Source organism: Aythya ferina (genome assembly GCF_964211825.1).
Source record: "Aythya ferina genome assembly, chromosome: 16".
Classification (NCBI taxonomy): Eukaryota; Metazoa; Chordata; class Aves; order Anseriformes; family Anatidae; genus Aythya; species Aythya ferina.
Genome location: NC_140315.1, coordinates 585533 through 609625, shown reverse-complemented (window position 1 = coordinate 609625; position 24093 = coordinate 585533). Strand labels below are relative to the sequence as shown.

The following is a 24093-nucleotide window of genomic DNA, read 5'->3' as shown; positions in this document are numbered from 1 at the left end:
CTGTCATCCCACAGACTTGAGCATTAGTTAACTAGGATCAAGTTTTCACCTTCTACAGCTGTGTAAGCTGCCATTAATTCATTGTACAGAAATGCCTCATGAGTACGCAGAGTGAAGGGAATACCCCAATGCACTGAAGTAGGTAACTGCATAGAAAGCTGGAAAATAGGCAGATCATTTTGGAGGAATTTGTTTCGGTTCTGGGAAAAAAAAATCTCAAAGGCAGGAAAGGACATCCAGTAACTTGGCACATTCTAGGTCATCAGAAAACCTACAAACCCCATACAAAAGTTTTTCACTGGAAGGCATTGCATCAGGCTCCCTCCTACTCACAGAACGCTGTAGGTCAAACTTCCCGCAAGCTTCTTGCAAAAGTAGCACTAAATATAGCCTCTGTAATGGAGGATTTGTAAATTGCTATGAAAATGTACACAGCTTTACTGACACTCTCCAGGGCATAAGAAACAATTACCAAGTTCGCCCAGAGACTATTGTGTAGCAGTTAATTGCAGCAAAGAACTCATAAGCCCTGCCCTCCCTCCCCACCCCCAAAAAAAACCTCTAGTAGAATTAATACATAAGATGCAAAGATCCTTGTACACCAAAGCAGAAACACTTTGATTATACAGTATCAGAAATGCTGCTGTAAAAGCAGCCCTTGATGCTTGCACAGGAAAGCCAGCTTCCTGGCTTCTAGGTTTGGCATCCGTTTGACCATTTCAAGACTAATTATTTACTTGTCCTCCATACAACCTAAATTAATTTACAAAAAAAAAAAAAAAAAAAAAAAAAAAAAAGCAAACACAAGAAACTAGTCTTCTATATCTTGTGCCCCTCACATCTGAGGTTAGTCCAGGGGAACATTTTATTTTTGTTGCAGAAATGACCTGAGGAAGTTGTACATTGATTTGGTTTATACGCTGTTAGAAAATGCAACTACTCATTTGACAAACTTAAACAATAATCTACAGCTACAAATATTAATAAGGTCTGTTCAGCAGTCACTACCCTCTTTATTGTTAAAAAACAAAAAAAAAAAAAGAGCAAAACCCAGTGTGCCAGAGCAACACCTGTATCGTGAATAAAAAAGTAAAACCACTACTATTCAACGACACCCTCTTTATTCAAAAATATATATCTATGAGACATTTCAGAATATACTGCTGTCACAAATAGCAGCCTATATGTCTAAATTCCTAAATCAATTAATATACAGATTTAATCTTTTGTTAAAAAAGGACGCACCTCAGGGAAATCTGTTTTAACCTTGAGAGAATGTTAACCCACTTCACCAGAGGCCCTTTGCCCCAAAAGTAAAACAAATAAAATTAAAAACCATGAGACTTCTTTTAAATTAAGCAAAATAAAACACACACATATATTTGGAAAAAAAAATCAAAACATTTCAATTAAAAAAGAAAAAAGACATACAACTTTCTCACACGAGATCTGCCCAGAACAACAGCATGAGATGTCAACACATCCACATTTTTTATAACAGCTTTTTTTTTTTCTGTCTTATGGATACATATTCAATCCATAGTCAAAACAATAACTGGTTAAAACCACCTCAGGGTAACTCCATGAGTTGATACAGGACAGAAATCAATCTTTTTGTTTGGGTTTGATTGGGGGGGGGAGGGGTGTTTTTTTGCAAAAGCAAAAAGAATGTACAGTGCTTTATCTAAATATCGTTTGGACCATAAATGGTTGTATGATCAAACCAATTCATGGAAAAAAATAGTTTTACCACTAGAAAATTTCCTGTAAACTAAAAAGAAAAGCACATTTCTTGGCTGGGCAGTAAGGATGCAAGAAGTTTCTTTAAAAAAAAAAAAAAAAAAAAAAAGGACAGTGAAGTGTCAGTAAGAAAAAGCACACGAGCTTTTTAACAATTAAATCATCAAAAATGTATTATTTGCTTTAACTGAATGCTGAATAGCCTACTGAATACCCTGTAAAATAAATTAATGCGAACACAGAACAAGATTTGCATTTCTGTAGGTTTCCTCTCATGTCTTTGAGAACAGCAGCTTAAGACTATAGGGAGGCACAAGCACAGCACATCACTTTGACTAATTTCAGCCTCTGTGTTACGGAGCCTGTGTTGTCAGATCAAGTGTTTCCAGAAACTTAAGGTGTTTTAGAGTGACAGATAAATTTAAGCAGAATTGTTATCCAAATTGGAATGCTTTTCAGTGATCAGAATCCAGCTTGATAGACCTAACACACAAACCGAAATTTAACTACACCCACGGCAGCTAAAACATTAGCTAGCAAATTAATGGAATTAAGAGTATTTTTAATTTTCTTTTCCCCCTAATATTAAAATCAACTCACAATAATCTGTGACACAAAATTAAGCACATCCTAATATCTACATGCATGGACATGGCACATGTGCATGCAGGGTATGTGCATACATGTGGGTCTGTCTTCTATATAAATATTTATAACACATTTAACTTCTGCTCATCAAATAAAATCACTAAAGCTACAGAGAGCAGACAGTGCCTGGCACTGGGATAGCACCAGTTGCAGTCCACCATTCCAAGCTCTCAGGTAAACCAAAGCTTCTGTGACCATTTACGTTTGTATAATGAAGAAGAAAAATGTGGTATAAATCTAAGGTAGCGAGAACAAAATTTACTTCCACTCTCGTTTAGGTAATATCCAGTTCTGCATTGCTCAGCAGAGTATAAATTACGGAGCTCTCTAATTCACAAAGAAAAGCTGTTTATTTTTATTGCCTGTGGTGAGTTTCAATTTATGTTCATGCCAAATAGGAACTATCTTTTATGTCAGGCCTAAAACAGTATGAGGAACTGTAGATTTAAGGAAAAATATTTGTGCTATTGTTCAGTAGGTGCCTTCATCTTTCACTGACATGGTACAGTACCTGCATACACACACACACGCACCCCTATGAAGCCCACTAGCCACTCTACTGCTTTCAGATATGAGGTTCAGAAACCCAACTAAAACAGACAAGACATTCAGAAATAATACAATACTTTTACAGAGGAAAATGTTATATGGTCAACATTTCTTTGAAAACTTTCCAGATATATACGTACATGATTCCCATGACTTTTGTGGGGGTAACAAGTGCTAAGAGCAAACAAACTAAAGAGTATGGAAAAAATATGAAAAAAGTTTGCCTATTATATGGACTATCCCCACTCCCTTCAGAGCTCACAACAGCTCACTCTTCATCCTCCCCTCAGTGTGAGCCAGTGTACACAGAGAGAGTGTGAGCATGAGCAGCCAAGAGGTTCAAAGCAGGGTCTGCAAGTTCCTTCCTACGGTAGATCTTGGAAGACTGGATTTCAAGCCAACACCAGTCTTCTTACTTTTGCTGGTAATAATGGAAACTGGGGGACATCATTTGTTCTAGTCTGTTGAAAACAGGTCACCAGCAGATGGCAGAGGTGCCAGACCTCCTGTGACATTGGGCAGCAGTGACAGATCTGGAAGGCTCTGGATGTGGGACTTCAGCTCCTTGCGGACCTGGGTTACCCGAGCAAGCTTCTGTTTATATTCCTAAGGAAAAAAAGAGAGAAGAGACCAAAAATTAAAAACAAGTTAATTTACAGTGCTTTTAGCTAAGATTATTTTCTAGGCGAGAATTCTGAGAAAAGGTAGCAAGGTACTGGCTTCCTCTGAGCCACTGCTGGCATGGCACACCTGGCATCTGCACCCAAATTCATAACCTGGTATCAGTGGGAGGTCCACAAGCTTTGGCATCCCACAACCCTTATTCTCGATGTGTTACTTCAACAGAAAGCATGCAAAGGCTCAAAAATTTGCACCCACTGGAGCCTGGTACAATATTTGATAAAACTGTCACTATATAGCTGCTCTATTCTTATGTTCTTCCCTTACAACTGACTTTTGCCCACAGCCAACAGAGGAACACTGACACACTGCTGTTCAGATACATCCCACTGACGAAGGCAGCAGGATGAGGAATACCAGAGGTATTACTATTTTGCTGAAATGCTCCCCCCTCCAACTTGAGGAATTCTGAATATTCAGATAACCAGATATTCCCTTTTCAGTCATTAAATCTAAAACAAATGTTTGTTGTGAAATACGGTCTCCTCTTCTTGCCATCAGACAGAAGACTCACGTTAGCACCCACAACGGCTCTAGCATTAGGCTGGCACGTTAGCAAACACAGAAATAAATAAGTGTGTGATCACTAAACGTAGATCAGAGAAAGGTACGTGCACACTAGGTTAAAACCAAGCAAAATTCACTCGCCAAAGTTTTCAGAATTCTACTACAAAGAGAGAAAAGCAGTAAGTTAAAGACCCCTAACGAAACTTGCAAGTATTTTTTTTTCCCACAAATGACATTTGGATTGAACACTCAAACTCCCGTTTTACATCCAGTTCTCCTCACAGTTTTTATAAACAATCTGGACACAGGACCCAAATGCACACTAAGCAAGTTTGCAGATGATGCTGAATGAGGAGCTGTTGACTCCCTTGAGAGTAGAGAGGCCTTGCAGAGAGATCTGGACAGATCAGAATGCCGGCAATCACCGGCTGCAGAAGTTCAACCAGAGCAGGTGGTGGATTCTGCACCTGGGACAGGACAGCCCTGGGTCTATGCTCACACTGGGGAACAAGAGGCTGGACAGCAGCCCCATGGAAAGGGATGTGGGGCTCCATCGGGCAGCGAGCTGCAGGAGTGGCACCCTGGGACAAAGACAAAGCTGTCAGAGAGTGACAGGACCCGAGGGAACAGCATGGAACTGCGGCAGGGGAGGGTCAGGAGGGTGTTAGGGGAAGGTTCTGCACCCAGAGGTGGTCGGGCACTGAACAGGCTCCCCAGGTCACAGCACCGAGCTGCCGGAGTTCAGGGAGTGTTGGGACAGCGCTCAGACACGGGGTCTGGGTTTGGGTGGTCCTGTGCAGAGCCAGGAGTGGGACCTGGTGATCCTGGGGAGTCTCCAGATAATTCTATGGTTCTATGACATTTCTACCCATTCTCGGAAGCCTCTACAATCTAAAAGAAGCCAGGTAACAGGGATCTGTGCTTCATAATGAGAAGACAGAGGAAGAGTTTGGACCCTGAAAATGAAAGAAAGTATGTTACCTTGTTAAATTATGTTTAAAGGCAGTTTAAGAACAGGCAAACACATACTCAAGTTATCTAATACAGAATCTCAATTAAAGATTGATATTTGAATCACAAAACCAGCTGTTTAAATCATTATAAAAACAGTATTACATCATTTCTTCTCAAATGCACCACCTTTTACTTAATTAGGCATGTCATTTGGCAGGGGGCATCCCCAGAATGCAGTAAACAATGAAACTAAGAAAATAAGAAAAAAAAAGTACATAAAATGTTTCCATAAAGCCAGTTGTAGCATTAACATACTTTATTTCTTAGTTATCTGGCAAAGAGAAGACAGTTTACCAGAGAACAGAATTTCATCTTTGAAGATCAAATAAAACTGGGTGCACGTTTAATCAAAATGTCTTTCTGAAGGGTTTACAACTTTAATCCAATCTTTCTAACCTTCTCAGTGATGGAAATTCTCTTCACCTTCTCCCAAATATCAAAGCGAGCAGATCCTGCAGGGTTACAAGCAATGAGTTTACATTCTCTTTGTTTCATTACTTTGAATTAGAATAGTGAGAAGCAAAACTGATTGCAACAACTCAGAACACACCTGGAACAGCTATGTAAATGCATGCTGTAAATTCCCAGCCAGCCCCAAATAAGAATATCCTTTAACGGCCTATTTCAAACTTATGTCCTACCAGAAATACCTTCTTACTTTGAACAGTCTTTTGTACATATGATGACAAAAAATTCAAGTCACCGTGAAAACCACATCTGTGCAATTCTAAGCAATTCTGCCTTACTAGTTGGTTAATGAAGGCGTTAACTAGCCTACACAAAAGTTTTGGTTAAAGCAGGAAGGCCTAAATCCTTTCAAGAAAAAAAACAAACTCACAACAAAGTAGCACCAGCCTCCAATACATTAAACACTGGCTCAGAAAAAGGTCACTATATTCAGGAATGGAAACAATGTTCTAAGGGAGTAATCCAGGAATCAAGATTTCCTAGAAGAGATGAACGGTTGCTGGACAGATCTGACACACAACGCAGACTGTGGTGGGGAGCTGTCTCCTTTGTGCTTAACACTTTCCACCTGCCCTGGTGCTGAAACGTGCTGACAACCACGGCGCGGTGAAGGAGAGGCTGGGCAGCACCACTGGGCCAGGGGCTGCTGGCGGAGCTGAAGCCCCCGGGGGGCACAGAGCGGGCACAAGGCAGCAAGCTGAAGGCAGGGTGTCAGCCACAGAGCCCAGACACGGCCACTGCTGCCGGGCTGCTGCCCACTGAGGCCCCTCTGTGACATGGAAGCAATGCTACCAGCAAGGTGTCACCCTGGATCCTGTTACCTGCGCAGGCACAGCAAGGCACGCTCATCTGGATTTGCCATTTGTCATCTTCAGGAGCACGCGTAAGGAGCAGGGACACGCAGCCTCCTTTCAGGCTCAGGGGCTTTTCTTTTTCCACAACCCAAGCTGTGGCCAATTCTGCAACACAGACTCTGGAAGCAAGTTTGTCATTAACTGCCTTACGTGACAGGCTTTGAAACTGCACACTGCAGATTTTGCAGATTTGTGCATGAAGTCCACCTAGCCTAGAAACACCACCCAAAAATGAAGTGCACTTAGAAGAAATCACTGCTTTCTGAGGTCTTAGTTTGTCCTCCGTGAGTCTAGCTAATTGCCTTGCTGCATAGTAGGCTTTTATTAAGATTAATGGTATTTGGATGCTATTTGCCTTTTTTAGGCAAAATAATGAGATCTTTGCTGTAAGCAGGACTTTGATACAGAAAAACTGGCACTGTGCCACATGAATGCCTTCACTAATCAACGTTCCCTCTCAGTCTGCTGGATTCTACATACCCACTGTCCAAGTGAATTAGATGCTCAGTCCTTGAAACAAACAAAATCAGAATTAAACACCCCTGAATGAACCTGATGGAAGCGTTTCATTGAAAAGCCACCTCACTAGAACACTATAAAACTGGCTGATGTCAACATGACAGGAAAAAAAAAAAAAAACAGCATTCTCCACATCAGTTATAACCAACCAAACCTCATAGAATGCAAGTTTTAAAGGGCTTGTCTGCAAAGAGATGAGGCACAATTTTGCCTTGTAAGGAAACCCTACAATCCTAGGGGCAGGAGCAGTCTCAGTCAAAAGAAGGCAGCTGACAAGCATTTACACAAAAATCAAGAGAAGAGAACAGGAAACAAAACATGAATTACCCACAAACTTGCTTATTTCTATCCAAACCCAACTGCACAGAAGTGAAAGATGAGACACATCTGAGGTCTGATCCAGAGCCCAAGGTCCTCAGGCAGAGTTTGGACGCTAGGAAACTGCCTTCCTCCTCACCCCACGCCCACAGGCATGACTGAGGCTCACAGCTGGGAGTACAGCTATACCCTGAGTCACTCCTCACCACCTTAATCAGGCAGTGCAGTCCCACGAACTGCAGCACACCGCTGTCTGGGTGTTCCTCTGCACAGCCCTCTTGCCCCAGCAGGGTGCAGAGCAGGAGACCTCGCTGCTGCCTGGCTCCCACAGCCACCTCCTGCTCCTCGCACGGGTGCCAGACGCTGCCACTCGTTTCCTGGGCAAAAAACGAAAACTTTGACATTTGTTCCCTGCATAGACCACTGGAATTAATCCGCCACGGGCCAGAATTCATGTCTGCAAGGAAACAAAGACATGGCAACAGACATGCAACAAAAACCTAAGCACTGGAAGCAACACAACAACAAATTGCATGTTAACCTGCAGAACTAAAATACAGTTCAAGAAAGCATGTTGTGCAGGGTAGTCCAGAGAACCCAGAGACCGCTGAGGTACTTCACCCTTCGAGATGCATTAGCAAAGAGGATTTGGAAATTCATGCGGGCACGGCTCAAACACCTCAAAGATGCCTCGGAACCATGAACATTAAGGAAAGCCCAAAACTAAGAACACCCACAGCTCTAAGCAAGATTTTAAGTCACAATTTTTCTGGTGCAGTGAACTATCAAAAATATTCCTCTAACCTGGATTTTACATACATGATGTTACACTGTGTTCTTTTGTATTTATATTTGTATGTATACATGCATACGCCCCCGTATACACCACAGCATGTTCCTCACGTCATCTTTTTACAAACAGAAGACATATGGAAGGCCTGCAGAAAAAAAACCTCAGCACCACTGGCTGCAGGCCAAAGCAAAATGACCTGACCTGTCCTGAAAGCACATTCTCCTCTCCCCTTTTCTTCTTCTCCCCATAAGACTGAAATGCCCACCTTCACCTACTCTGAATTTTCTGTTGTCAGCAGTTATTTCAACCAACCACCAGGCTTCCAGGATTTGCCGTGTTCTAGCACTACTTTCACTTGATTCTTCTAGTCCCACCTATTTAGCTGACTTAATTCCAGTCATTTGGTACAGCATCATGGGAGTGCTCTCAGATCTCCCCCACATTTCAGCTCTTACACAAACTGATTCCCTGGATTTTTTCTATTTGCCTGCCATGCATTTACAAAGAACACACCAGCTTCATTTTCCCCTTATTCTCCAATCAAATCACCACAATCTTTTTTTCAATAAAGCAACCCTAATTATTACACTTTCAAGTTTTCAACCACACCCTGGAAATTGCTATCGCAGACGCAGAGTTCGTACATAAGTTATGACCTCCAGGCTCTGCATTAGATTTCTCCCTTCAAACTACCTGTGTTTCTCAGTGCTATGCTGTTTCAACCCTTACTCACGGCAGTCTTCATCTATGCTGCAGAGCAATTCATTGTCCAAGACCACTTTTCTCAGCGTACTGTCCTCTGATAGTCAGCTTTGCTACAACCGATGACAAGAGCGCTGCCTCCCAGGGTTTTGGCATCACACAGTATTTTCAGCACTAGCTCAGTAGGCATAAACATACTGAGTTTATGCATATGCTTTGAGAATTCGCTGTGTTTCGTGAGGGATAGCATTAACAGGATTAGTGAACAACTGTAGCTCTTTATACAGTAAAAGCTGCTTTTCAACAGATAACGATTACCTACTTTCTTTACTATCACAGTGAAAGACTTCCCTATGCATGCAAATAAAATGCAGCAATATCCGCAGTGATTTTTGAATCAGGCATTTACATATCTTAAAATAAAACCTTGAGTCACATTAACACCAGAACCCCCCATTCCCCGACTAGCAGCCCTGACTAGATTTGGATAGCGAAGTAAACAACCCACCTTCTATCTGGAAGTGCTGTCTTGTTTGAGAGTTAGGAAACTCACTTCACAAGAGGCAAAACGTGCAGTCGATAGCACCAAAGATTCAGGGAAAGATATCTTGAGAGAGCAAGCCACTCAGTAGGAAGATATTTAAAATTAGAATGTTTAAAATTATTTCCTTAAAAAAATGTTTGGGGTTTTAATACACTCCCTAATTGCTGCAAGAATTTTGATACCTCTATTAAAATGCTTATTAGCGCTACGAAGAAAAATCCAGGCCCTTATCAATTGCATTTCCATGAGAACATCAAACAAAACTGATAAGTAGATACGGCCTGCCCCATCGGTAACCAACACTTCCCATTATTTATTAACCCTCCTCCACTCAAGAACAACGGAGTGCTTTACTCAGGCAATATCCCTCCGCTAAGGTGTGAGATTTGACATGAATATGAGTTGTGCCTTCATGCTGAATAAATACTGGAGTTGCATTTCCTGCAAATGATTTTAGACTTCTACAGTACTAAGACCACCTTGTTTCAGCAGAATGACAGACTATCTTAATGATTTAATAAAATCATTCTTTAGTTTCCAACATTTTTTAATGTTTTTACTCAGAAGGGTACAAGCAACCCGTCCCGTTAGCACCCACAGGGTTATTCCTATCAACAAAGCAGCTTGCTCAGGGAACTGCTAAATTTTCAGGATTCCATTTCTGCCTCTGCCAGAGTTACAGTTTTCAAGTAACAACAGTACCAACTTACCAACAGCACGTTTTCAAAAACAAACAAAAACCAACAGTTTCAGGTTGTGCACTAGAGAGTTTAATGTTGTACCAAGCCGACTCAAATGTATAGACGGATTGTTTAGGACTTTTGAAAACATCGCTGTGCATTAGGTTGCCATTAGCCTTTAAAAAATAAACAGCACTACGTATCACATTTTCATTTATGTATATAAAAATTTAAAAAGTTTCTATTAGCCAGGTGTCCTCCTTTCAGCAAGGAAAGGAAACTGACCCAAGATTTCCACTAGTATTCAGTGAATCTGTGCCAAAAAGTATGTTTTTACGGCATCTTTCTCATCCGTGTCTGAAAGTGCCTTTTAATGTCTCAATCGTAAGACAGATGCTACAGTCAGAGAAATTCAAGCTAACAGAATTATTAACCATCAACTCTAATTCTGAATACAGCATCAGCACTTGTTTGGCTGATTTGGAAAAAATGTTGCTCTGGAAAAGCAACGTTCACAGTCAGAAGACATTCAGAAACTCCAGTATAACCACACATGACAAAGAATACATTCAAAATGAAGTTTACCTCGGAACAATGTTGCCTAGCTGTTGGAGAATTAGGTTTGTCATGACAGTAAACAGAACTTGCAATTGCTACACACAGTCTCCTTCCAGAAGACTTTGTCCTCTACAGCAACTCATGTCCCACCCAGCAACAGCTGTTCATAATAATCAGCAGCCGACAGTGTAGAGGAAGCCCTTAATGTGTCGCCAAGGGGCAGTTTAACAGATGGCAGAGTGACATACAACCAAAATCATTAATTAAACTTCCATACTAGTCCCAGGGTGCAGTGCTGAAAGAACTTCCTCTGAGAAAGAGCGTTCAGATAAATGTCTGTCAGCTGCAGCCTGTGCACGCTCACTCTAGGGCTTGTAGCTGATGGTCAGCTCCAGCCAGAGCAGTCCCATTTTTAGTTTCATGCCCTCTTTACTCAAGGGAGCTATGGCAGGAAATGCAAGTCATCATCCTTTGGTATCAGCCCAATTTATATTCTACCATCGAAGCTGTAGGTAAAAGTGTCTGTTAAAGGCTGGGAGAGCTTGCTTAAACTGCATTGCTTTTATCAAGTAGAGGCTAGGAAGGCAGATGAAGAGCATGCAGTCATAAGGAAAAAAAAAACAACACACCAACCAAAAAAACAACTGATTACGGCAAAGATCTTGGCTTCTTGGGAATGGGGGTTTCATTTGGAAATGGGGATTTCATTAAAAAATTAGTAGATCTGAAAGAAAAGCATCGTTAAATGAGCCTATTTTTCTTGATAGGTTTTTAAAGTTCTGAGCCTTCCAAAGTCGATGTGTAGTAAAACATTAATAGTGTGAACATCAGAACCAACGTTTTCTTCAAAGCTTTTACACCACTTTCCTCCCAGTTTTACTCCAAATGGAAACATAACACCTACAATTATCGTCTTTTAGATACACACATGCATTTGGAGTCAACTGGGAGTATTTGGTGAGACAATCAGCTTGCCGGCGCTGGTTTCATCAGTACTCACTTCTAGTTTCTTCTCCTTCTCTGTCAACACATCCTTCTGATTCTGCGTGTACTCGATCAGCATGCGTGCCAGCTGGCGCCGGTCCTCCAGCTCTGCTGCCAGCCGGCCATTGTACTCCGCTAGCAACAGGCATGCTTCATCCACAGTCTTCGAAAGACGTTCGGCTGCCTCTTTGTCTACATGAAAAAGTGTTTGGTAATTTAGAGGACAAAGTTTAAAACCTTCTATCTTTGGAAGAAAGGCCACAATTCACCAACAACACGCACATTAACATTGCATTCAAATACACTTCTGGCTTGATAGGAAAATAAGAGTTCTAATCACAGGGGATATAAAGGAAATGGGCAGGACCAGAAACTCAAGAATGGTGGGTTTCAGACACTGACGCAATCAGGTGTGTCTTTTTCTTACAGAGATGTCAATGATATGGGGTGGGGAAAAGCTATGAAGTTATTCTCTATAACCAGGTTAATTAAACACTTCAGACTGTACTTCTGGAAATTAAATCAGATGGTATGCACATCCTAATTCCCCTTTTCTCTGAATAACTCAGAATGAATCAATACAAGCAAACATATGAATTGCACACCACTCTTCACAGTTGGACACAGTAAGATTATAACATAAAGGACTTAAAAAAGTGACACATCATAATGTGTTCTGAATTAAACTACTTCTAGGAATAAAAGTCAAATCAGTTCAAGATTACTTTTCAAACAAAATTGCAAAACTCAGTTTAAATAAAGACTGACTAAATAAAGACTTATGGGAGTAGTGAGTTTCCTTTTCTGTACCAATCAACGAGTATGTGTGCACTAGGATAGCCTGATAACACTCAAGAATATTTAACAGTCAAGGTGTTCAAAATCAAACACATCCATTTGAGAACTCTGGCCATATTTCCCTTACATTCTTGCAAAATGCTGTTGACATTATCTGAGCACAAAAATCTTGGTACATGCAGGAAAAAAAACGTAGATAAGCTTAATTTAAAATCCTATGAAGTAAAATCAATATCCATTAATTAGCCAAGAACTACAAAGCAAGGACATAAAAGCAGAAGTTTGCTCCCTGTATACTGTAGTTCTTTAGAAATCAAGGATTGTCTTATGGTTATTCTTTGGACCCATTTCTCTTCCAGTTTCATACCTGTAATTTTCTCCAGTAATGAAACGTCTTGAACTTCCTGAGGCAGGGAAGCAATTTTTTGCCGCACTGTTGCGTCTCCTGATGCTGCATTTTCCAAGTCTTGTAGGGCTTTAATCAAATCCTCAGTCTACAAGGCAAGTTAGCTAACATTAAAACCAGGTTAACTGCTCTGCCATTTCCTGTGGATGCAGCCACTCCACGTGAAGTCACCTACTTTTAAAACCAACCATTTTCAGAATATTTTTTTGCAAGTGTCTTTTCAACAGGTGCTTCCTTACACAGAGGATATTCACTTAGTTTACAATATTCCAGTGTTTGGTGACTTATGCATAATTGGAGTAGGACCACCTTTTTCAAGAACCTGCAGTGAAAAACCTCTCATTCTATTGAAGAGACCATTCAAGACAAAGCCTAGAAGTACACTACACCATCAGGCCAGTCTGAGGCACAACCACCTGGTTTTCGTGTAGCACAAAATGGGGACTTTTTCTGTTAGCCAGTCATCTTTTTGCAGAAATGCACCCTGTTGTTAATTCCCACAGGTGCATTACAACTTGGAAAAAAACAGCTCTGTAACAGTCCAAGTAAAACTGTGTCAAATGTCTACTGCTACAAGTTCTAGAATTTTGTAACTGGTTACCAACCAGAACTACAGCTACGATGAAACACATTGCTGTTAAAGCACACTTCATACTGCCCTGGTTTTGCAGAGACATCACTATCCTCTTTTAGCAGAGCTGGGTCATTGGAAGCACGCTACAATTAAACTACACTCCACTGTATCCCCTCAATTTCAGGTCTCAAACGTTTTAATGCATTATCAGCTTAAATGAATACACTCAAAAAAGATCCTAGTTTAAAAGAACATGGATGAGGACAGCATTAAGAGCACCTCCCCTGACCCAACACATTTCCTCTACGCTCTGGATTTGTGAGGGGAGACTCCATAAGCAGAAATAAAAAGCACTCCATTTCTTCGTTTAACACAAGGTTTTTGTATTTGGAATGCTTGCCCTGTAAGCAACACTGTCGTTTAAACAGCATTTCAGTAGTTAGTTTGAAAAACTAATAAAAACACTGAAAAAAAATCAAATAAATATTTACAGGAGTCTTAGTTTTATCTGAACATTAGGGCCCATTACCTCATAGTTGCTACTAATTTGCAAACTACTAATGCTTTCCAACGGTAACAAATACAATGTTTATCATCGAAAGAAACCATAAGCTGTAATGCATCTGGAGGTAAAAAACAACAAAAAACTCACTCATTTCTTTGACAACCATGATTTATTTTTATTTTTCAAAGTTTACAGTCTACCAGATGCATTGTGTAATTTTTTGCATCCTTCTCAAATAGACAATGACTTAACGTATGTTCATTTTGCAGCCTTAAATGGTCAGAATGATCCTCTCATTCCTATTATTTCCACACCACTCAGCCTCAAAAAAGTCTTCAAAACTGATTTTCATAACCAACCTCCATAAAAATCTATCAAGGGTTGAGCTTTTTAATACACACCTGGAGAGATATGTCCTACCCACCCACTCCACCCCCCCAAAAAAAAACCATTCTGTGTTACGGCTTTGGGAGATTACACTCGGAACTTAGAAATAATTAAAAATATAGTTTGTTCTTCTAGCAGTCCTTTGAGATTCTTTACCGGTAGCAATATTCAGACCTTAGCTTGGACTACATGAAATAACTCAGAATTGGCAGTTTCAACATGAAAAAAGAAACTGTTCCGTGTCACACTGGTGCCTCAACCCCCAACTGAACTTCTCCATTAAACATTTTACTTGTTGGCAGCTCCACCTTGTGGTGGTACCACACAGGAGGTGGCTTTCAGAACTCCCACTCTCCACCCATCCCACATACCAGCAGTGGCCCAGCACTAGGGTCTTGGGGTGAGTAGCTCCCAGGGTAATCATCATCTTCCTCCTCTTGTATTTGCTGAAAAGTCCGCTTTAAAGACTTCTTCTCCTCTGCAACTGAAGACACACATAAGCAACTCATTTGGATACCAGATCTGCCCACCACAACCATCTCTGCTTCCAACAAAATGTACCAGGTGCTCTGGTGGTAAGGCTTCTCTAAAGCGAAAGATGACCACAGAAGGACTCTAACATTGGCATCATACTCCCAATAATCAAATAAAAAACAGCAAAAAGAGGCTGTTTTTGCCCACGCGGGTATCTCTGTGCATGCATGCACTCTAACTACAAGGATACAGTCTTCGTATCACCATGCACTGTACACAGCTTTGTGTCTGCTACAGTGGAAGTAGGGAAGCCAAGGAAATGCCCTAGCTTGTCAGTAAATGGCAGGCCTTCAACGCTGCTCGGATTCCCTGGTTAATACCAAGCATGCAGGAAAGGATTTTCTACCAGTAGAAATGAAGCAAGGACCTAGGATACATATGGACAGAAGAATTTCAGGTTGTTTTTTTGCACCAAGCATATGCTCACTGTAGTCCCACAATCAACTGAATAGCTGCTGGTTATTCACCCTTTTGCTCTTCCATCAAAACAGACTTCAGAAGAGCTTTGTCAAACTAAAGCTCTGTAGCATGGTGTGACAGCAACAGCAATTATGGGCTGAGCATGAACCAATCTCCAAGGCAACCTCTAACACTTCAGAAATAAATTCCATAAAGCAAGACAAAGTATGAATGAACCCTGTTATACCATATCTTAGCTTGAAAGAGAAGACAGTTCATTTAATGAGTCAGAAGTCTTAACACAGCCCTTGATCCAGTTACAGAGCCTGCAGAAGACAAACCATTCTCCAGACTTGCCACCACAATTCATAAGAGTTGGGATAAATTGAAAAAAAAAAAAAAAAAAAAAAGTTGAGGACAGAGTCCTGAGAACATCTCTCGAATGGAATCAGATCTCACCAGGATAATCGTGGAGTTAAAGAGAAACAATCTGTATACACTTTGAACCACAGGAAAATCCAAGATCACTTAATTCAACACAAAATCAGTCTGCCTAGATAATAAGGAAGCATAGAAAGGTGTCTTTAATGCCAAATTTTGTGTGCCTTGTCAGTTGGGACACATCTGAAAAACATTATTTTAACGGAGGGAAAGTCAAAGGAAATCCTGCTCACACGTGAAAAAGGTGAATGACCTTCATGAGACAAATATAAATGCATCCATGAGAGAACATATTAACTCATTGGAAGGCAAAGAACCACAGAAAACAGTTATCTTCAACCAAAATAATTTTAACATACACTACATACACTAGAGCAAAGCTGCCTAGGCTAGGAAAACCAACAGTCTACCTACTGCATGCACACAGCTGATGAGGAGTGCTTCGTAACGTGGCCAAGAAGCAGGACATCGGATTAACAAGAGAAATGGCCATTGGACAGAGGTACAGAGCTGGAAGGAAGATGTGCAGACAGCAAAATGGGCAAACAGAGCGCATGAAGTTCCACAAGCCAGTGCCATGTGCCATCAGTACTTACGCACACTGATAAGTGCACTTGTACGCACTTAGCACAGAGTAATTAACCAACAGAAGATAAACACACGATAACCAATATAGGAACGCATGACCACAGAGAGCACAGAAGAGAAAACATGAATGAGAATTGGGATTCAAATTGCTGAAGAACTGTTCCTGCTGTGCTGCCAGCTGTCCTACCACGAGACACAACTTGATGCTCGCTTATGACTAACAGAGGATCAGGCAGTCTGCTGAATTCCCCGTCTCAATGAGATCCAACGAGTGGGATTGGAAAGGCCTTGCAGCAGAAGGGAGGTGCACGAGCACCTGCACTCCTATGTGCCAGCAGCCAGAGTGCCCAAAAAGCAGCCTGGCCCCAAGCATGCTAAGGGCAGCCAAGGGACTCGGCAGCCAGAGGAACAAGGAGCACAGAGCGAGCAGGCAGCTCTGGGGCACGAGTCAAATGAGGCCGACGTGGACTGTGTCATCCCTGGCACTGGTAAACATGGACAGCAGAAGACCTCGCTGAAGAATCCTGCAAACACCATCTCTATCTCATAAAAATAAGGGAAAAAAAAAATATCTATTTTCAAACTCAAGAGCACACGACAGAAAGGCGCCACTGAAATATAATTTACACCGGCATCCTGCTCTAACATACCCTGCCTGGGTGGCAGTCAAAAGTCTACGAGCCAGAAGTAATTTAACTGCTGCTACACATCTGAAAGAGCCTGTCAAATCCAGCAAGAGAAGAGGAAAGAAACATTAAGAGCATCTAAAACTGATCAGAATTCAGTGGTATATAACAGCTTCTGAAACAATCAAAACACCCTTGGAGAAGACGGACAGCTTCTTCCAGGAAAATCAAGAGAACACTCCTGACACAAAGAAGATAAAGAAGCCACTACCGGAGTGGAAGTCAGCTCTCCTGCTTCCTTTGGGGTCTTCTTCACAGCTGAGAAACTGAACTGCTCCCTAAAAGCCTTCAAAGAGTGAAGCACCTTTTTTCTCCACAGTAACTGACAAGTGCTGACATAACAGCTCTGCAGTGCAATGCCAGGTTGTTGTTGATCTTGTTGCTGCTGTGGTGTCAGGAGCATCCAGAGAGAATAGTACGGGAATTTCTCCACCAACTCATTTTTCAGTCTTCAAACTGTATCTGGTGGCTTGAGAAAGCTTATAGTGTCAAATACTTTAGTGACAAAGTGAGTTTTCCTGTAAGCTGCAAAGGGGGAGATCTTCCCACCTAGGGTCTTCACCGCGCTTTCATTTCTTGCCGCTACTTTTAGTTGTAAAGAAGCTGCTTTGATTTGACTGCAGGATCAAATTCACGGTAAAGAGGAACTGACTGTGCAATCTGTGTACACATATTCAAAAGGAGAACTAGGAAGTTGAAACTTTGTTCTAATAAAAACATTAATATTACGTTTGTTTGGGCTTTTTTTTAATCTCAAGGTAATATAAAAGGAACACATTGTCTTTACTCATGAGCACTCGGTTAAGCTCATTTCCTCATTCAAGAAGCAGCCAAACCACCTGTAAGGAACTCCTGATGCAAGCTGTGCATTTCACTGGAGGGAACTACACAAGGGGTTCAGATTTTTTATCTAAAAAAAAAGTCAAGCAGCCCTTAATTTACGTGACTTATCCGCCTCAGTTACACCGTGTGACTTTTCTGACAGTGATGCATAGAGCTATGTGGCAAGCTGCATGAGCAGAAAATTGTCTACAGGCAAACGCAGTGACCCCACTACATCAGATACGCTGTTCCTACAACAGGCAAACCTGTAAGACCTTCCAACTATTTTAACCCTTTTTTTTTTTTCCTTGCAAACATCACTGCTGGCTCCCCTCTGATGTTCCTCTCCATATTTAGCATGGCTCTTACTTCCTATGCCTGAATTTGCAATACAAGCGCAGACATCCCCGATGGGTAGCAGTGCAGTTCTGTGTTACACGGTGGCATTCCTACAACAGAGCACATTCAAGGACTTCCTTCATCTGCCTATTGCAATGACAAGAAAACATCAGCTATATAGATATTACCTAAAGGATTTTGCATCAAACCTCTAGAGGCCTAGCTTTCCCATGCTTTAAGATAAACGGGTTCTTCTCTTCCCTACTCCTTGTAAAAAGGAAACATTCCAACAAAAATGAGATTAATGAGAAAGCAAATTCAAGCTTGATGAACATGCTCAATTGAAAACAAGATATCAATATTCAGAAAGTTCGTCTCCACGTCTATGCACATTTCCTTAAGTAACCTGAAGGACTGCAGAATGGTAGTAAGCTGTACCAATGAAAAATTAAAAACTGGGGAATAAAACAATTAGAAAGAGCCAATACTCTCAGCTCTCCACCTCTCTTAACGGCCAGCTTCATCATTCATTAAAACAATTCTGTTCTGCGGCAGGTATCCAGCAAGTGCCTCCAACTGACACCAGACACACATTTATCTGCTACTCCTCAAGCAAGCAGTGGGTTGCACCATCCAAACATGCACCAACAAGCGTTAAGGATGTCTTTCCTCACTGGTTCAGGACTCTGCTTTAGTTTGGCAAGTTATAACCCCAAGTGTAACTGGTGCTCTGGAAGCAAAGCAGAGCCATCCTCGTCCGAAAGCAGCAGCTGGTGACCCAGTCACGTAAGACACTGCAGCATGAAACAAAAACGCAGAACTAGCTGCACACGCTTGCTGCCATGTGTTAGGCTGGAGAAGAGAATACTCCCTCATAACACCAGATACTCTTAAGATGCTTCAAAATTTTAACAGCATAGCCTTGCACCAATCTAAAATTACTAATGCTACATATTTCTAAGCGACATCTCCTTGGACGAACATGAAAAGACGAAGTGAGAAGGGTTTTGGAGGAGCGGTACACCACCATTTTCCACTTTTATGACACACATTATGTCTGTAAAACAAGACATTATTGCCCATCTCACTCACGTTCGCCTGTTTGAAAACAGAGCAGAGTAACCACAAAGCCTTTTGCAACACAGGCAGCTGACCACCAGACAAAAACCAGTTCATCTTAGAAAGCCATAAAAATCCCTTATGAAAATAGATCTTACGATTATGAAGCTAACTTGAAAACATGTCAGTCAAAGCAAAGAAAAAGTCAGGAGAACCCCGAGATTTTAAATTAAGAAAAAAATTTGAAGGTTTGTTTTTTTTAAACAATGAATTGACAAGAAGACTGCAATATTCACACTGCTGAGAAGCCTGAGCTGGTCTCTCAAGTAGAACACAGCACATTAATGTCTCCAATTACCCAGACAAAAACCTAAGATCCTTGCCAAGTCTAAGTGTGCACAAAGCAGTTATGCATTGTCATTGTTTCCCCGAAAGTTCCGCTACACTCAGTGTGAGCCTGATTTTGCATAAACAGCTTTAAGTTCTGAAGCTAACAGCGCAGGGCTGACTGATGCCATCAGCCCAGCAGCCGATGACACTGAGCAGCAGCTCATTGCCAACTCACCTGGCGGTCGCAGCTGTGCTTCTTGGACACATATCATGTTATTTAAATAAAAAAACTGCAATTTACCTAGGTACCTTAATAAATCAAGGGTTTCAAACCCTCACAATCAGTTTAAAAAGAATTCTGGAACCTGAGCTCTGTCCTTCCACAACAACCAGCTGTCTTATGCACTGCACTCAGACAACAGCAAAAGACACAACCTGACCTACCTCACTCACAGCCCAGGCACGTCCCAGCCCTCCAGAACACGCTGCCCCTCTCCCACCACCGGGACAGCCCCGCTGCCCTGACACCAAAGGGACAACCCCTTCAGTCGGGTCAGCCAGTCCTCCCAGCACGTGAGGAGGAGGCAACGCTTTCTGAATGCAACACTTAAATTACATTAAGTTGGCAGGTCTGTGTTGCAAGCTGCTAAAGCACCCATTCAGTAATTTTGCCTCAAGAAACATGCTAAAAAAAAAAAAAAAAAAAAAAACACAACTGCAGACTGAATATGGAGACATACATCTAAGGCTGCATTATTACCAACCTCAGCAAAAGGCTCACACTTATCTCGCTTGTTTTCACCAAGAACAGCCTAGGAGTACTTCATCAATAACTGTCTCACCAAGTACAGTACCCTACGTGGAGCTGAGCAGAGTTTGGTCAAAGCAACAGCGTGATTCTGGCTAATGTGAAGACACTGACACCATCCTTAGCTGCAGAGTAGACAAATACTCTCTTGACCAGAACACTTAGCTTTTAATGACCCTCACCTTCCACAGTTTAGGCACCACGCTGCTGCTCCCTGCTTGTCCTTAGGGTACTACCCATTAAATATCGTCAGTGCTACAGAAGTATGAGAGTATAGTAACCACAAGAAGTTTGCATTGCAGGAGACAGATATGAGAACCTGAATAATAAGGGTATAACCACAATGTTCTAACGATGTTAAATGATGAAAAAATATTACATTTCCTCCAAATGACTTCAGCTCGTAAAAGAAAAAAAGAGACCTGACAAGCTTCTGGGCATATATTCCAGCTTTCATGTATTTTATTATAATTCAGCAAGGGCTTTTTAATAAAACTATGTGAAATTAAAAATTAATATAAGAATGAAAGCACTAACAATATTGAATAAGCCAGTATAATAACCCCGCTGACTACTCTCAGACACTTAGAACAGAACATTAACTCTCAGGGTAGACACAACAGTTCTGCACAACCTACCTACTTCTTTTCACATCAAAAGACAGCCCTGCCGTATTCTGTCTGTCATACGCTTGTACACGTGCAGAGGCAGAAGTTACCTGCTGTTAAGCTTGCTGCCAGTCACCAGGCAACACACCTGCAAGCTGGAACAACGAGCCTGACAAAACCAGGCTTCTCTCAGACAATCCTGAAGGATCTCCATGACCAGCTCTGCCAGTAACTCAACTACAGCGGCCCAGGGCTTAACGCCTCACTGCTACTCTTTCAGTAAAGCATATACCAATTAAAGAAAAAATAAAAATAAAATAAACAGTAAAATACTCAACAAAAACAGTACATGTTTACCTTTAGTTTGGGGGCTATTGGAGTCTTCCATAGAAAGCTTCAGTTGTTGTATGAACTCGCTGCCATACACACTCCTTTCTTGCCAAATGTTAAGCAATCGTTCCAAGGGCTTTTTGCAGCCCTCATCTGCTTCTCTGTTCAAAAATTTAAAAAGTAATTATAGTTCAGCTGAAAAACATACAGAGTATTTTTAAGAGAGCATCTTCCAAGCTAGCATCTGCATCCACTGCAGTGTTTGCATGCATGAGAGAGATTCTCTCATTGTCCGAGACAAACTGTGTAAAACACACTTGTGACCAGTTTCCCCCTTACTGGAACCAAAGGCAGCCTGAACGTGCCTCACCTTCCCTCCCCAACGTGTGGGCAGAAGTTTTGAAGGAAGAAATTTGCTATCTTTCAGGCCTGCAAGAAGAGTTATAAAACATCTCCAAGTTGGCACGTTTACGATTCAGAGTATTAAACTTTAAACAGTTGTTTCAGTCAGTAACATCCCAATTAAAAGGCAGGTTGTTTGGATCATTAGGCACCTAAATGCACACCGAATGTCAGCCATCCATCCAGAGCAGGGTACCACTAAATACACAGAACAGTGAAGTTGTTTAGTTGGGATAATAAGAATTATCATGCTATTTAGAGAACATCTTAACTGATGTTTGACAGGTTAGCTGTGTCCCTGCTTCCCTTTTAGGGATAAAATTCTTCCTTCCCCTAACAAGGAGGCCAGTGATCAGATAACCATTAAAACAAGTCATATAAAAACGAAACTATGCTCGAGTCCAAATACTGAGGAGAATGCTGTGACCTAAAATACCAGCTCTGCTTTAAAGTCTTCCAACAACGGGGCATTCATTCATTGAGGGGCTTCAAAAAACAGATGCAACCCTTCAGCTTCACTACCCATGCACAGAGCTGCTACATCTTTTGGCAACAATTAAAATAAAGCACACAGAAGCTGCATGCAAAGAATGTCTGCATGTCAATCAGTGCCTCACAGCTTGACAAGTTTCCCCAAAGAGAAATATTACCGCCACACAGCCCTAGGTACAAAGCAGCCTGAACCTCGTCTCTACTAGAGACAAGGTTTAATCACCCCTGATATTTAAGAACACCCCTGATATTTAAGAACACCCCTGATATTTAAGAAGACAGTTGCATTAAACTTTGCGTAACAAGAATGCAAACCTCTAGAGAGAAAAGCTGAAGAAATACGTAACACAATCACATACCTGGCAACATGAGAAAAAGCATCCACAAGAACAGATTCAAATTCCCTCGTAAATTCGGGACCCTTCCTCTTACTGTTCTGGATGACATCATTTGCTAGATATAGGAAAGTTAGTTTCCTACTCGATTTTGCTGGGGGGAAAAAAAAAAAAAAAAAAGATTCCTTTTACTTCTCACTTTTACCCAAAGTCATTAACATGATTTTCAAAGCTGCTTATAGGGTTTTAGCCTAAAAAACAAAGGTCAAAATATTTCCATTTTACTATGGCAGGTCAGAGGTTTTCAAGTAGCTCTTGATCTCTTAACTTCTGCTGCCTTTTTTCCCTAAAATATTTATAAAATAAAGATGAGCTTAACGCTTTTTGGATGCAACACCTCAACTCCAAAGAAAACTGCAAGAATTAAACTTTAAACACATAAAGATTAAAATGAGCTGTTCTAACCTACCAACAAATCAACGCAACAGACATTTTTTATTACTTTGCTCCGGGGGGAGAAAAAAGTATAGAATTGCTTAATTCAGAACAAAATGAAATTGCATGAAAATGCTATTGCAGGGACTCGAGTTGTTTTTTCCAGACAGCGCCGTGCAGCTCCACCATCCCGCCTCTCCTCATTCCCTAACTTCCCTCACCTTCCCACCACCAGACCCTATTTCCCCACGAGCAGAAGCCTCGGCAGACCCCCTTCTCACACCCTTCTCCAGCGCACAACGGCCAGGAACACGCACACCTGAGAGCAAAGAGCCCTTAACTCCACAGCAGGCCCCACCGAGACCCTTCAAAAAGTCACTTGATGGAAGTGGCCCCAATTAACAAACGCATGGAAGTGAGCCCGACCTGAGCCTCCCACAGCACCGTGAGCAGCTGTAGACACGGGGTTAACGCTGCCGGCTGCAATGCTCCCCCGGGGAGCCCCCAGCCCTGAGGGGGGCACGGGGCGAGCCTCTGAGGGGAGCAGCCTCAGAGCGCCCCTGGGCGGCACCACCCCAGCCCTGACCGCTCCCCACCGACCGCGTTTACTTGGCTTAACCCTGACCTGGTTAGCAGAGCTCTCCAGGGGCTAAATAACGAAAATTTAAAGAAAATGCTGGATCCAAAGGCAAACCAGCCACCCAAACACGGGGCTGTTTTACCCGAGGGCACCGCGCAGCCCTCGGGGCAGGCCCCGGCCCCAGCCCCCGGCCCAACTCCGGTTCCCCTCGCGCTGCCCGGCCGGGCCCGGCCCCGCTCCCCGCCCCCCGCCCACCTTTGCGGAGCTCCCGGTGCCAGACGGAGACGATGGGCCCGGCGTGCTTGCGGTGGTGGATGAGCCACAGCGACAGCGTCTGCACGCTCTGCTGCGAGTTGCTCAGCTCCGACAGCTTCTTCTCCAGCGCCGACTCGGAGAAGGACGACATGATGATGATGATGATGGTGGTGGTGGTGGTGGCGGCGGCGTTGGCCGGCCCCGCGCGGGGCTGCTGGGCCCGGGGGGCGCGACGCGGCCTCACCGAGCCCCTCAGCGCCGCCACAAGATGGCGGCGCGGCCCCTCCCCGGCGGGTCGGAGGGCGCGGGGCTACGGCGCGCCGCGAGGGAAGGGGGGGAGAAGCACAGCGCATGCGCGGTCTCTCTGGCTGGCCCCTCCGTCCCGCTGTGACAGGCGGCGCATGCGCAGTGCGAGCGGCCG

General features: G+C 42.5%; 1 protein-coding gene across 4 annotated transcripts; it reads right to left on the bottom strand.

The window, feature by feature from the left end:
• Positions 1 to 1099: 1099 nt before the first annotated feature.
• RPRD1B (regulation of nuclear pre-mRNA domain containing 1B) lies at positions 1100 to 23997 on the bottom strand. Of its 4 annotated transcripts, XR_014698601.1 has the most exons (8): positions 23673 to 23997; positions 22427 to 22556; positions 21201 to 21334; positions 14601 to 14713; positions 12725 to 12851; positions 11504 to 11751; positions 5536 to 5591; positions 3479 to 3543 (listed from the first exon to the last, which is right to left on the bottom strand). XR_014698601.1 is itself a non-coding variant. In XM_084538117.1 (7 exons), the coding sequence occupies exons 1-7, from the start codon at positions 23821 to 23823 to the stop codon at positions 3394 to 3396; spliced, it is 975 nt and encodes a 324-aa protein (XP_084394243.1). In that variant the 5' UTR covers positions 23824 to 23997; the 3' UTR covers positions 1100 to 3393. The 4 variants fall into 4 exon arrangements, 3 of the variants coding, with proteins under 3 accessions (XP_084394243.1, XP_084394242.1, XP_084394244.1); XM_084538117.1 differs by lacking the exon at positions 5536 to 5591 and having other exon boundaries at positions 1100 to 3543; positions 11576 to 11751; positions 14601 to 14707; XM_084538116.1 differs by lacking the exon at positions 5536 to 5591 and having other exon boundaries at positions 1100 to 3543; positions 11576 to 11751; positions 23673 to 23993.
• Positions 23998 to 24093: the final 96 nt, after the last annotated feature.